General features: G+C 56.5%; 1 protein-coding gene across 1 annotated transcript; it reads left to right on the forward strand.

The window, feature by feature from the left end:
• Positions 1-987: 987 nt before the first annotated feature.
• Positions 988-2,176, forward strand: LOC147341744 (mas-related G protein-coupled receptor member D-like). The gene has a single exon (XM_086385220.1). It carries the CDS (start codon positions 1,105-1,107, stop codon positions 2,068-2,070), a length of 966 nt encoding a protein of 321 aa, XP_086241346.1. The 5' UTR covers positions 988-1,104; the 3' UTR covers positions 2,071-2,176.
• The last annotated feature ends 9,591 nt before the right edge of the window (positions 2,177-11,767 follow it).

Below are 11,767 nucleotides of genomic sequence, written 5' to 3' on the forward strand. Positions count from 1 at the left end.
AGAAACAACCTTTGTAAAATAAAGTAGCAGCTGCCCCGGAGACCGATTCCCTGATTCCGCACCCAGGGCCTTGACGTGTGAGCCGGGTTCCCAGGGGACCCTGCCCCCACATGTGGGTCTGAGGAGGCAGCTGAGCCCTGTGTGTGAGTGGGTGTGAGGACCGTGACCCTGGCGGGTGCCGCAGACCCAGAGAGCAAGGCCACGTGGTGCTTCCAGTCCCAGGCTGTGGAGTCCGCCCCAGGTCCCGGCCTAGCCCCGAGGATGCTGAGCTTTGCCACCCTGGGCCTCTGAGCCCCGCGTGCCCGGGTGGAGGGCGAAGGGGTCAGATCAGGCAGTCAGTGGACAAAAGAAATGAAACCAGCCCCGGGTGGAGGGACGCGCAGGCCCGTCAGAGTGTGGACACACGTCAGGGCTGGGGCGCCTGGGCCGTCAGCCACACGGCAGGTGTTGTGTGGATCGTGCCCTCCCTGGGCCCAGCGTGGTGCTCACAGCTGGGTCTGGCAGGAGGCAAGCCCCGCAGTAACTGCAGAGGGGCCGTGCTGACCGCAGGGCGCACTCTGGCACCTGGGGAGGTCAGGGGTCAGGGAGCTCACCGAGCATGCTGCGCCCCACTTGGTCCCCCCCACTATGATGGGGTGCGAGGTGCCAGGCCCAGGGGAGGAGCAGTGCCCACCCCCTCTTCCAGGGGGCACCTCACAGTGACCAGCCATGCATGGCACTCTGCCCATCGGCGGCCACTCTGCCCACCCACGCTGACCACTGCAGGCCCGGGAGTAGTAGCCACTCAGAGGCTCCGAGGGACCCGCCCCCAGCAGGGTGGAGGCCAGGCCTGCAGCAGGTACCGACGGCCAAGCCTGGGGACTCGGAGCCTTGCCCCGAGCTTGGCCACCATCACATCCAGCAACAGAAACGGACCCTGGCCTGCCCCAGAGCCGGGAGCACGTAACCTGAATTAGGAATGAGGGAAGGTGGCCTGGTGTGGCCAGCGATGGCTCCAAAGAGTGGCAGCTGGTATAACCAGAGGACTCCCTGGGGGTGGGGGGTACCTGAGCTGCAGGGACCCCAGCTCTGTGGCCCTCAGCTCTCTCCCCACTGTTGGCAGGGATGGAGAACACTCTCAACAGCAGCAGCTCCAGGAGCAGCAGTCCAGGCCCCACCCCGGCGCCCCCCGACACAGTACGGGAGGTGCTGGATGCGCTGGTCGTGTTCACCTGCGTGGGCGGCATCGTGGGCAACGGCCTGGTGGTCTGGCTGCTGGGCTTCCAGCGGCGGAGGGGCCCACTGGGCATCTACCTGCTCCACCTGGCCGTGGCTGACCTCCTCTTCCTCCTCTGCTCGGCCACGCTGACCGTCCTGAGCGCCAGCTCCTGGGGGATCCACATGCACCGCCTGGGCCCCCGGGCGGTGAGGAGCGCCGGGTACCTGGCCTACACCGTGAGCCTGAGCCTGCTGACAGCCGCCAGTGCCCAGTCCTGCCTCCCCGGCCTCTTCCCCACCTGGTACCGGGGCTGCTGGCACCGGCGCCTGTCAGCTGCGGTGTGCGCCGTGTTCTGGCTGCTGGCCGTCCTGCTCATCGTGCCGGCCTGGTACTTCCATGACGAGGCTGAGCATCCCCACTCGTGGCTGGGGTCCAAGGCGGAGACCGTCTTGCACTTCTTCACCCTGGTCAGCTTCACACCCATCATGGCCCTGTCCGGCATGGCCCTCTGCATCCAGGTGCAGAGGAGCTCGCCCCCGTGGCAGCGGCCGCTCACGCGCCTCTACGTGGCCGTCCTGCTCTGCGTCTTCGTGTTCCTCGCCTGCGCCCTGCCCCTCGGCATCTCTGGGTTCCTGCTCTACTGGCTGGACCTGCCCCAGAGCGCGAAGACTCTCTTCGGCCATTTCACCTGCTTCTCTCTGTCCGTGAGCAGCAGCACCAAACCGATGATCTATTTCCTGGTGGGCAGTGGGGGCCGCTTGAGCCTGAGGGAGCCCCTGGGAGCCGTGCTCAGCAGGGTGCTGCAGGAGGAGCCTGAGCTGGAGGAGCGGGAGATGCCCTCCACTGACCCCAGTGACGAGGTGAGGGTCTGAGAGCCTCTGGAGCCCTGCCCCGAGCCGCCCACCGTATGCCAGCCATGTGAGCCCTGCCCCGCGGCTCCCTGCCCAGCTCCCTCCCTTTCCCAAGCCCAGCATCCAGCAGTCACTCCAGAGGCAAACAGCTGCTGTGCCACAGGTCCCGGGGCCGGGGGGGGGGGGGGGGGGGGGAGCGAGCGTGCGAGGCAGTGAGGAGGAAGCTGAGGTCCCGGGCCCGGGGACACAGGAACTCTTGACAGCAGTCAGGTGAACAGCACAGAGCTGTTAGCCACCCCACAGCTTTGGCGGGTGCCCCCCACCGCCAGGTCCCAGCCCTTCAGTTGTTGGATCATCAGAGAGGTCCCGGGAGAGGCAGGGCAACTGGGACAGTGGTCAGGGGGCTCAGGGTGAGGGCCAGTGTCCATTGTATCTAGGTAGTTCAGTATTATTTTTAACACGGATTTCCTTGGCTGCCCCAGGTCTCAGCTGCAGAATCTTTTTCTCCGCATGCATCTTCACTGCGGCAGGCAGGGTTTTTGAGTTGCAGCACGCAGTATCTTGTTCCCTGACCAGGGATCAAGCCCGGGCCCCCTGCATGGCGAGTGCAGAGCCTTAGCCACGAGACCGCCAGGGAAGTCCTGGTGGTTCTGTGTCTTCACTGGACACGCAGCAGCTGAGTGCCAGAACGGGTGACAGGCTGCAGGGGCAGCCCGAATGCCCCACGGGAGCAGCACAGATGGCGCTGACCCGGCCGTGGGCCACGGGCGAGAGAAGGCGTGCGTGGCGCCAGCACCGGGGCGGGCGGCCCAAAGTGGACGGAGGAGCATACCTGGCAGACACTCTGGGATCCCCAGGGTCCTGGACCCGGCCAGAGTGCGGAGGTGGCTGAGAGGGGCAGGGCCCTGGGAGCCACGGGATCCATCAAGGCCCTGGGTCCCTGTGCCGCCCTGTTCACCCAGAGGCCTACAGGCCAGAAACAGAGGCCTGGGGTGGGACTGCCACCCCGCTGGGTCCGTGCTCACCAAGAGTCACAAGGGCAGGCGGTTTCTGCTCAGCCACACTCTGCAGCAGCGGGCACCCTGCATGGACCACGCATACAGCAGGCATTTAATAGGTGGTGTTTAACATTTAAACGGGTATTTAACAGCAGCTCGAGCAGGTCGAGTGTCAATGCTCACGGGGTGCTCACAGGTGCACCCTGGCTTCATCCACTCACTCCTTTGGGGCTCTTCTGCCTCCTCTGCATGGACCCCTGGGCAGCAATGATCTCCCCCACCCAGCTCCGTGCCCTCTGACCACCCCTCCTGCAACCCCGCCCACCAGCTCCAGTCTGCCTCAGGGCCTTTGCACCTGCTGTTCTCTCTGCCCAGAATGCTCCTCCCCCAGCTGCGTGCAGAGCTCTCTCCCTCATTTCCTTCAGGTCATCACTCAAGTGTCACCTCTTCAGAGAGACCTTTCCTGACTGCCTTACATAAAATAATACAGCACACACACCCCTCTGGACCTCCCACCCAACTCCACTTGCCCTGTGGGCTCCCCGCTGTATACTACAGGCTCACCAAGAGGGACTGTGTCCATCTGGGTCACAGCTGTGCTCCACACCGAGGACAATGCCCGACACAGAGAGGGACCCAGGACATGTTTGTGGAATGTGCCGCTGGGCAGGCAGGCCTGGGGGCCCAGGGAACAGCAGCCACGATCGTGGGGTAGGGTGGTAACCCAGATGGCTCCAGTCCATACTCATCTCCAAGAGCTGCTGCTGCTGCTAAGTCACTTTAGTCATGTCCAACTCTTCGTGACCCCATGGACTGCAGCCTACCAGGCTCCTCCGTCCATGGGATTTTCCAGGCAAGAGTACTGGAGTGGGTTGCCATTGCCTTCTCTGATCTCTGAGAGGGCCCTCCTCAAATGACACACTCCATGAGGGCCCTCCCCCATGCCCAGATGGGAGCCTTGGCATTCATGTAGGCACAAGTGAAAGAAAGTGAGTGATGTGTGTGTCTGCCTGTTGATGTCCATAGCACATAACCCACACCATCCTCACCCGGAGCCGACCACTGGTCTTCGGCTGTTTCATGCATATGTGATATTTTTTTTCTCCCCTCTGTAGGGTAAACTCCCGAAGAGGAAGGCCTGATTCTTTACAACCTTGCCGAAGGCTGATGGCAAAGACTGCCATCCGTCACCAAAATCTGACTTCCAGAATGAACAAGCAAGCTTGCGCATGGGCTGCTTCTTTGCTTTATCTGTTTTGAGGCTGTGTTATTTGGAGCGTACGAGCTTAGGGGTGTTCTATCCTGGGGAATTGGAGCTTGAGTGGTAAAATATGAAGCTGCCCTCGTGAATCGAGAGGTGTCAGTTCCTTACAGTCTATTTGATATTATCGCAGCTCCATCAGCTTTCTTGTCTCGCTGTTCGTGTGGTGCATCTTCTCTTTCTGTGACTTTCAAGCTTTCTGTATCCTTATCTGTTAAGGTGTATGACTTGTAAACAAGTCAGAATTGGATGGAGTTGTAACTTTGAGAATTAAACCCACCACTGCAGTGAGTGGGCTTGTGGTTCCTGAGTCCCGCCTCCCATGCAGGAGTCAGTCCTGGGTGACGGCAAAGTGGGATGAGAAGGCGGGAAGGCCCCGCCCTCACTGAGGGACCACAGCGATCGGGGGCGAGGAAAGGACTGGCTCTGGCTTTGAGACTTGGCTCCACCATCGCCTCCGTGGGGACCTTCTGTCCTCGCAGAGCTGTCTTCTCATCTGTAAAGTGGAGACAGCCACCTCCCCGCCCCCACCAGGCTGCTGTGTGCTGGTCTGGCCTCCATCTATCAGCAAGCGCTGAGAAGTGTCATCCCGGGGCCTTCTGCGGAGGAGACCCGAGCTGCGTTAGAGCTGGGTGGGCATAGCCCAGCCCTGCCTGAGCCATCCCAGGCCCTCTCCATCCTGTCCCTGGATCCACCAAGGGTCAGGTAAAAGATGTCAGCCCGCACGGGGACTCGTGGGATCTCAGAGGAGGAGCTTCCATCCCAGGTAAGGCCGGGACTGATGTGGCTCTTACATCACCTAGGCCTCATTTTCCAGGGCAAGGCTGTGCCCGTCCTTGACTTAGGAACTCCGCTTCGGACTCACGGAGCCCAGGGCACACTCAGGCCAGGGTAGTAAACAGGGCAGCGAGGCTGACCAAGGGGGCTGGATGAGGGGACCCAGGTGGGGATAACCAGGAGAGCCAGGGTGGCCGGGGAGGCCGGGACAACCGGGGGCCATCAGGATGACTCCCTCCAGCCTGGTCAGACAGCTCCATTCCAGTCCGCTCCCGTCCACTCTGCTGCCCAACCCCCGTGCCCCCAGAGGCGCGTATCAGCTCCCTTTGCCAAGGGGACGTTTGCCCTTTCAGACCTGGCTCCCTGCGGTCTGACTGGGCAAGAGCCAGGAGGACGCAGAAGAAGGAAACTAAACACAGAGCCATTCGGCCCGGAAACAAAATATGGCAACCGGCTGTTGCAGTTCCGTCGCTCAGTCGTGCCAGACTCTGTGACCCCAGGGACGGCAGCCCACCAGGCTCCTCTGTCCATGGGATTCTCCAGGCAGGAATACTGGACTGGGTTGCCATGGCCTTCTCCAGGGGATCTTCCTAGTCTGGGAATCAAACCTGGGTCTCCTGCATTGGCAAGGGGGTTCTTTACTGTCTGAGCCACCATACTTTTCAGCAAATCCGGAGCCTGGCACGAAGTTGCAGGTTAACAGTAAACAGACGAACAGATGAAAGCTTAGTATCCTCCATCCTAGAATGAACCAACCCCGGGGTTGCACGTGGTGGCTCCAGATAAGACAGAGCAGAGGCGAAGCTCGTCCTGAAACCTGGAGAAAAGGTGAAGCTACACGCACTGGGTTTCCCAGATTGTGCTAGCGGCAAAGAACCCGCCTGCTGATGCAGGAGATGCAAGAGATGCGAGTTCGATCCCCAGGTCGGGAAGATCCCCTGGAGGAGGGCATGGCAACCCACTGCAGTATTCTTGCCTGGAAAATCCCACGGACAGACGAGCTTGGCGGGCTACAGTCCACAGGGTTGTGAACAGTCGGACACCACTAAGCGTGTGCACACTCACACACACACACTCACACACACACAGTCAGGGACACCCCCCTCCCCAGCTCCCTGGGCAGAGGCTGGAGGAGTCTTTACCAGGCATGCTTATTTCCTGTAGCTTATGTAACAAATGACCACAAACTGAGCATTTTAAAACAGAATAAATTCGGACTAATATCTCTCAGGGGACTTGGAGCTATTTTTTTTTTAATTAGGAAAAAGCAACTCCTTGTAGGGATACTTTAGCCTGTTGCTGCCTGAAAGATCATAAAGTAGGACGCTACAGAGTGCTTCTGGCAGACAAAGCATTCACTGAACCAGGTGAGACGGATTAGCTGAATCACGGCAGATGCTTCGCCTCCTAACCTTTTCAGCCAATAACACTTTCGCACGGACTTAGGGTCCTGTTTTCCGTGTTTCTCTCTTAGTTGTATCAGAATCAGATCCTCAGTATTTTAAACTGGGTAACATACTTACATATGCTAAAACTGAAAGTGGAATGGAATCGCTACAGCGAAATATTTCAGACTTCCCTGGTGGTCCAACGGTTAAGAATCCACCGGCCAACGCAGAGGACACAGGTTCGATCCCCAGTCTGGGAGGATCCCACATGCCAAGGGGTAACTAAGCCCGTTGCGCCACAACTGACAAAGCTCACGTGCTCCAGAGCCTGCTGCTCCACAACGAGAGAAGCCGCTGCGGCGAGAAGCCCCCGCTCGCCCCAACTACAGGAAAGCCCTTGCGCAGCGACCAAGGCCCAGGGCAGCCAGACACAAATACACAAAAATAAAATAAGCTTCATTAATAGGCACTGACGCTTGCATTTTCTACCCGTCTCGTATGTCACAAAATAGTCTTCTGAGTTTTTTCAACCATTACTAAATGTAAAAGTCATTCTTTGCTCGTGGGCTGTACCCAAAGAAAGGGCCAGGGGCCCAGATTGGGTCTGAGGGCAACCGTTTGGCAACCCCTGATCCAAATAACATCGGGAAAATGGTTTACTGAATTCTGGGGGAGCTCCGTGATGTAATACGATGAAGCAGTTTTGAATGACGATTGTGACAAATATTTTTAAAACATGGGACAATGTTTATGACACATTAAGTGGAAAATAGCAGAACACACAAGGGTATGAGCAGCCGGATGGTAACGCTGTAAAAATGCGCAAACACACGGAGGGCGATCTGCAAACCATTAAAAGGGCCCAGCTGGGTAAGCAGAGTGAGAATGGTTTCATCATTCGTTTTTCCAATTTTTTTTTTTTTCAAGAAGACTCAGTGTAATTCTTGGCTCAATGCAATGCGTGGTAAAGTGAAATTTCAGAGGTTGGGGGACACAGCATAGCCAGTGATCAAGATCATAACTCTGGGCTACACTGGGGGTTGGAACCCACTGGTCATCACTCACCGCTGAGCCCCAGCTCCCTCTTCCAGGAGCAGTGGGGAGTGAGAGGGGGAGTCCGGAGGGTGAGCCCTGAGCGGAGCCCTCCTTCCACGGTGGCCCACTTGGCCACCGTCCCTCAGGGGTGCCCCCTCCCAGCTCTTCCCTGGGTCTCTGGGGTCAGCCAGCTCTCTGAGGTTGCTCCTCAACAGCCCGGGTCATGGGGGCCCGCCCCGCCCTCACCAGCACTAACCCGGCTCCTCCATCTGAAGGAGGCACCTCCATGGTGCAGAGGCTTGGAGGCCGGTCCAGCCATGGTGGGAACGGTCATCCCTGCCTCACAGTCCTAAAGAGCCTGGCTCAAGGGCAGGCCAGAAGGCTCAGCTACCATGTGCTGTTCAAGAAATCCAAGGGACACAGGGTGACCATCTGACCCAGCACTTCCACTCCAAGAGAAGTAAAAACAGCTTCAGGTAAAAGCTCGCACTCGAATGTTCCCAGCAGTACTACTCACAGTAACCAGAAAGTCGGAAAGTCCAAATGTCTACCACCCCGATGGATAACAAGATGTGGTCGGGCCATACCATACAACAGTGTTCAGGTGTAAGAAGGAATTCACACTGACACGTGGATGAATCTTGACAAGGTTCAGTGAAAAAAGCCAGACACTCAAGGCTGTATTGTACGATTCCATTTGTATTAAATGTCCAAAGTAAGTGAATCCAAAGAGACAGAAAGGAGGTTTGTGGTTGCCTGAGGCTGGGGCTCAGGGACTGGGCAGTGACTGCTGGTGGATCTGGGGTTTCCTTCTAGAGGGATGAAAACATTTTGGAACCAGATAGAGGTGAGAGATGGGATGAGATGGTTGGATGGCGTCACTGACGCAGTGGACATCAATGTGAGCGAACTCGGGGAGATGGTAAAGGATAGGGAAGTCGGGCGTGCTGCAGTCCATGGGGTCGCAGGATCCGCCATGACTTAGCCACTGAACGACAATAACGAGATGATAGCTTTGCAACATTAAGAATGCCACTGAAAGGCTCACTTTAAGATGGCTGGTTTTAGGGCTTCCCCAGTAAAGGGAAGGCTCAGTGGTAAAGAATCTGCCTGCCCGTGGAGGACACACAGGTTCCATCCCAGACCCAGGAAGATCCCACACGCTGTGGAGCAACTAAGCCCGTGTGCTGCAACTATTGAGCCTGTGCTCTGGAGCCTGGGAGCCACAGCTACTGAAGCTCGGGTTCCCTACCAGCCATACTCCACAAGGAGAGAAGCCACCGCAGTGAGACTCCCTCGCACTGCAACCCGAGGGAAAGCCTGTGCAGCAGTGAAGACCCAGCACACCCAAAAATAAATTATCTTTTAAATGGTTAATTTTAGGAATTCCCTGAAAGTCCAGTGGTTAAGCCTCCGTGCTTCCGATGCAGGGGGCGTGGATTTGATCCCTGGTCGGGAAACTAACATCCCACAGGCCACATGACCAAAACAAAACAATGAAATAAAGTGGTTAATTTTACGTTCTGTGAATTTTACCTTAAAAAGATGTCCTGAAGGAGCTGGCCAGAGTTGGGGGAGGGGGAATACAGCAGCTGAACGGTGCCATAGACAACGGGCCAGATGTCAGAGCCACATAAATACGTAACATCGAGTCCTCCATCCGATACACACGCAGCGATGCCTACATGGGACAGACCCTGGGCCAGGGAGAGCCAGGGCTCGGACCCCATCCGGCCGGCTTGAGGACGGCCGGACACAGGGCGCTGGCCACCTCTCTCCGTGGAGGACGGAGATCTCCCTGGAAGCTCCCCTCCCCCCGGGGGGCTGCAGTTTTCCTGCCCCGCCCTCCCCCGCCACCCCACCCTGCGAGGGCCCGCAGCGGTCCAGGGGAACATACTGTTGGCAGCTGCCAATCTCCCTGACTGACAGGCCTGGAAAATCCAGAATTCCTCACCCTCTCACGTTGCCAGGCATGCAGACCTTCTGGGCTGCATGTGTGAATTAGAAATGAGAGGAATACGATTATTATTAAGAACATTTGGGCGGGACTTCCTGAACCATTAAGTCACCCTTCACCCAAGCCAGAAATATGGACGTCTTCCCAGGCCCTTACCCCACGGGGATCAGGCCACAAATTCTGATGATTTAACCCGTGAATATTCAGCAGCTGTGCCCCTCAGCCTTCTCTGCCTGGCCACGCTTCCAGACTCTGGCTACCTACCCCGTCCTCCATGATTCTGGTTCATTGAAGACACCTCCTCCTCTTGGTCATCCCCAGAAGGACTTTTCTAGAATACAAATCGGGCAGATCTCCCCCTCCTCCCACCTATGTAAGACCCAGGCCCACCCCCAGCCAACCAGGACCACAGGATGCCCAGGATGGAGAAGCACCCAGGATGGAGAAGCACCCTGCAGGGATCTGTTCCCTACAGATCACAGGACCACACTCAGCACTGTGGAAAACTTTTAAAAAGTGCAAGAACTGAATAAAATGACAAGCACTAGACCAAATCCCAAAGGTCAGAGATGTTTGAATTTGGCCTTACAACTTTCCTTCTTCTTTACGCACGTGGGTGTCTTTTACATACATAGCACGTGTGCTCAGACACTCAGTTGTGTCCGGCCTTTGTGACCTCATGGACTGTGTGGCTGCCCAGCGTCTTTGATCCATGGAGTTCTCCAGGCCACGATACTGGAGTGGGTTGCCATTTGCTCCTCCAGAGAATCTTCTCAACCCAGGGATCGAACTCATGTCTCCTGCATAGGCAGGCGGATTCTTTACTACTGTGCCACGTGGGAAGCTCTTACATAAATCGGAGCCTACTGAATCACTAGTTCTGCATCCCATTTTTATCCTTAAACGTTAACATTAAATGATTACACAATGTGATTATAAGATGATTCTACCATTTGATTTTTACAAAGTATCTGCAAAAAAGATGAATTCCTAAATATTATAGAGGAACTTTGGGGTAAAGATGGCAAGTGAAAGTTAGTCACTCAGTTGCGTCTGCCTCTTTGTGACCCCACCAGGGTCCTCTGTCCGTGGAATTCTCCAGGCAAGAATGCTGGAGTGGGTTGCCGTGCCTTCCTCCAGGGGATCTTCCCAACCCAGAGATCAGATGGCAGATTAAAGGCATACATCAACCGAAGGCCACTCCTGAGGCAAATCGACTGATTCCACAGAATCACCAGAAGCTCAGGAAGTGGGGGTCCTTGGGTGCTGAGGAAGGGGGTGCAGGGGAAATAAACTAACAAGGAGGTAGGAAAGCCTTTCAGAGAAGCAATTGCTTTAGAGACTGAAAGTAGAATAGAGGTAGGAATTCCCTGGTGGTCCAGCGGTTAAGACTCTGCCTTCCAGCGCAGGGGGTGTGGGTGTAACCCACGGAGCCCGGTCAAGGAACCAAGGTCCTGCAGGCCGTGGGATGTGATCAAAGATTGTTTAAATTTAAGAATAAAATTAAAAAATAATTTTAAAAAAGAAAGTTGAGGTGACCAGGGGCTGGGGTAGGGAATACGGTTTAGGGGGCACAATTTCCTTTCAGGGAGATGAGAAAGTTCTGGAAGTGGACAGTGGTGATGGCTGTATAATATTACTCAATGCCACTGAGTTGTACCCTTCAAAACGGTTAAGATGGTACATTCTATGTTATGTGTATTTTACCACAATTTTTTTTTAAAAAAGAAAAGGGACCTGGGACTTCCCTTGGGGTGCAGTGGATAAGAATCCGGCTGCCAGTGCAGGAGACGCAGGTTCTATCCCTGATCTTGAAAGATCCCACAGCGAAGCCCAAGGACCACAACTACTGAGCCTGCGTGCCTAGAGCCGATGCTCTGCAACAGGAGAAGCCACAGAAGCGAGAAGCTCCTGGGCTGCGACGAAGAGCAGCCCCACTCTCATCAACTAGAGAAAACCCATCAAAACTGCGAGACCCAGCTCAGCCAAAATAAATAAGTTAATTAATTTTAAAAAGACACAGTCTGATGATCAGATCTGAGGTGCTACTCAGCGAAGCCCCCTCCCCAGACCCAGGAGAAGAGTCGGCGCAGGTCTCGTCTCTGCAGTGAGTAAGACGGGCCCCTCTGCTCTGGGGCCAGGGGCACAGTCAGGGCAGGGATCCCACGCAGAGGAAAGGGTGTGAGGAGGAGAGATGAGCAGCAGATGCCGCGAGCCCACCTGCCCTGGCGCTGCCAGGAGTCCGACAAGTCCAAGGGGAGAGACGGACACTGACCTCCGACCCCTGGCTCCGGGGCCCGGC

This window comes from Bos grunniens, chromosome 29 (genome assembly GCF_055505025.1).
Source record: "Bos grunniens cultivar Pamir isolate PY7600 chromosome 29, Bosgru_T2T1.0, whole genome shotgun sequence".
Classification (NCBI taxonomy): domain Eukaryota; kingdom Metazoa; phylum Chordata; class Mammalia; order Artiodactyla; family Bovidae; genus Bos; species Bos grunniens.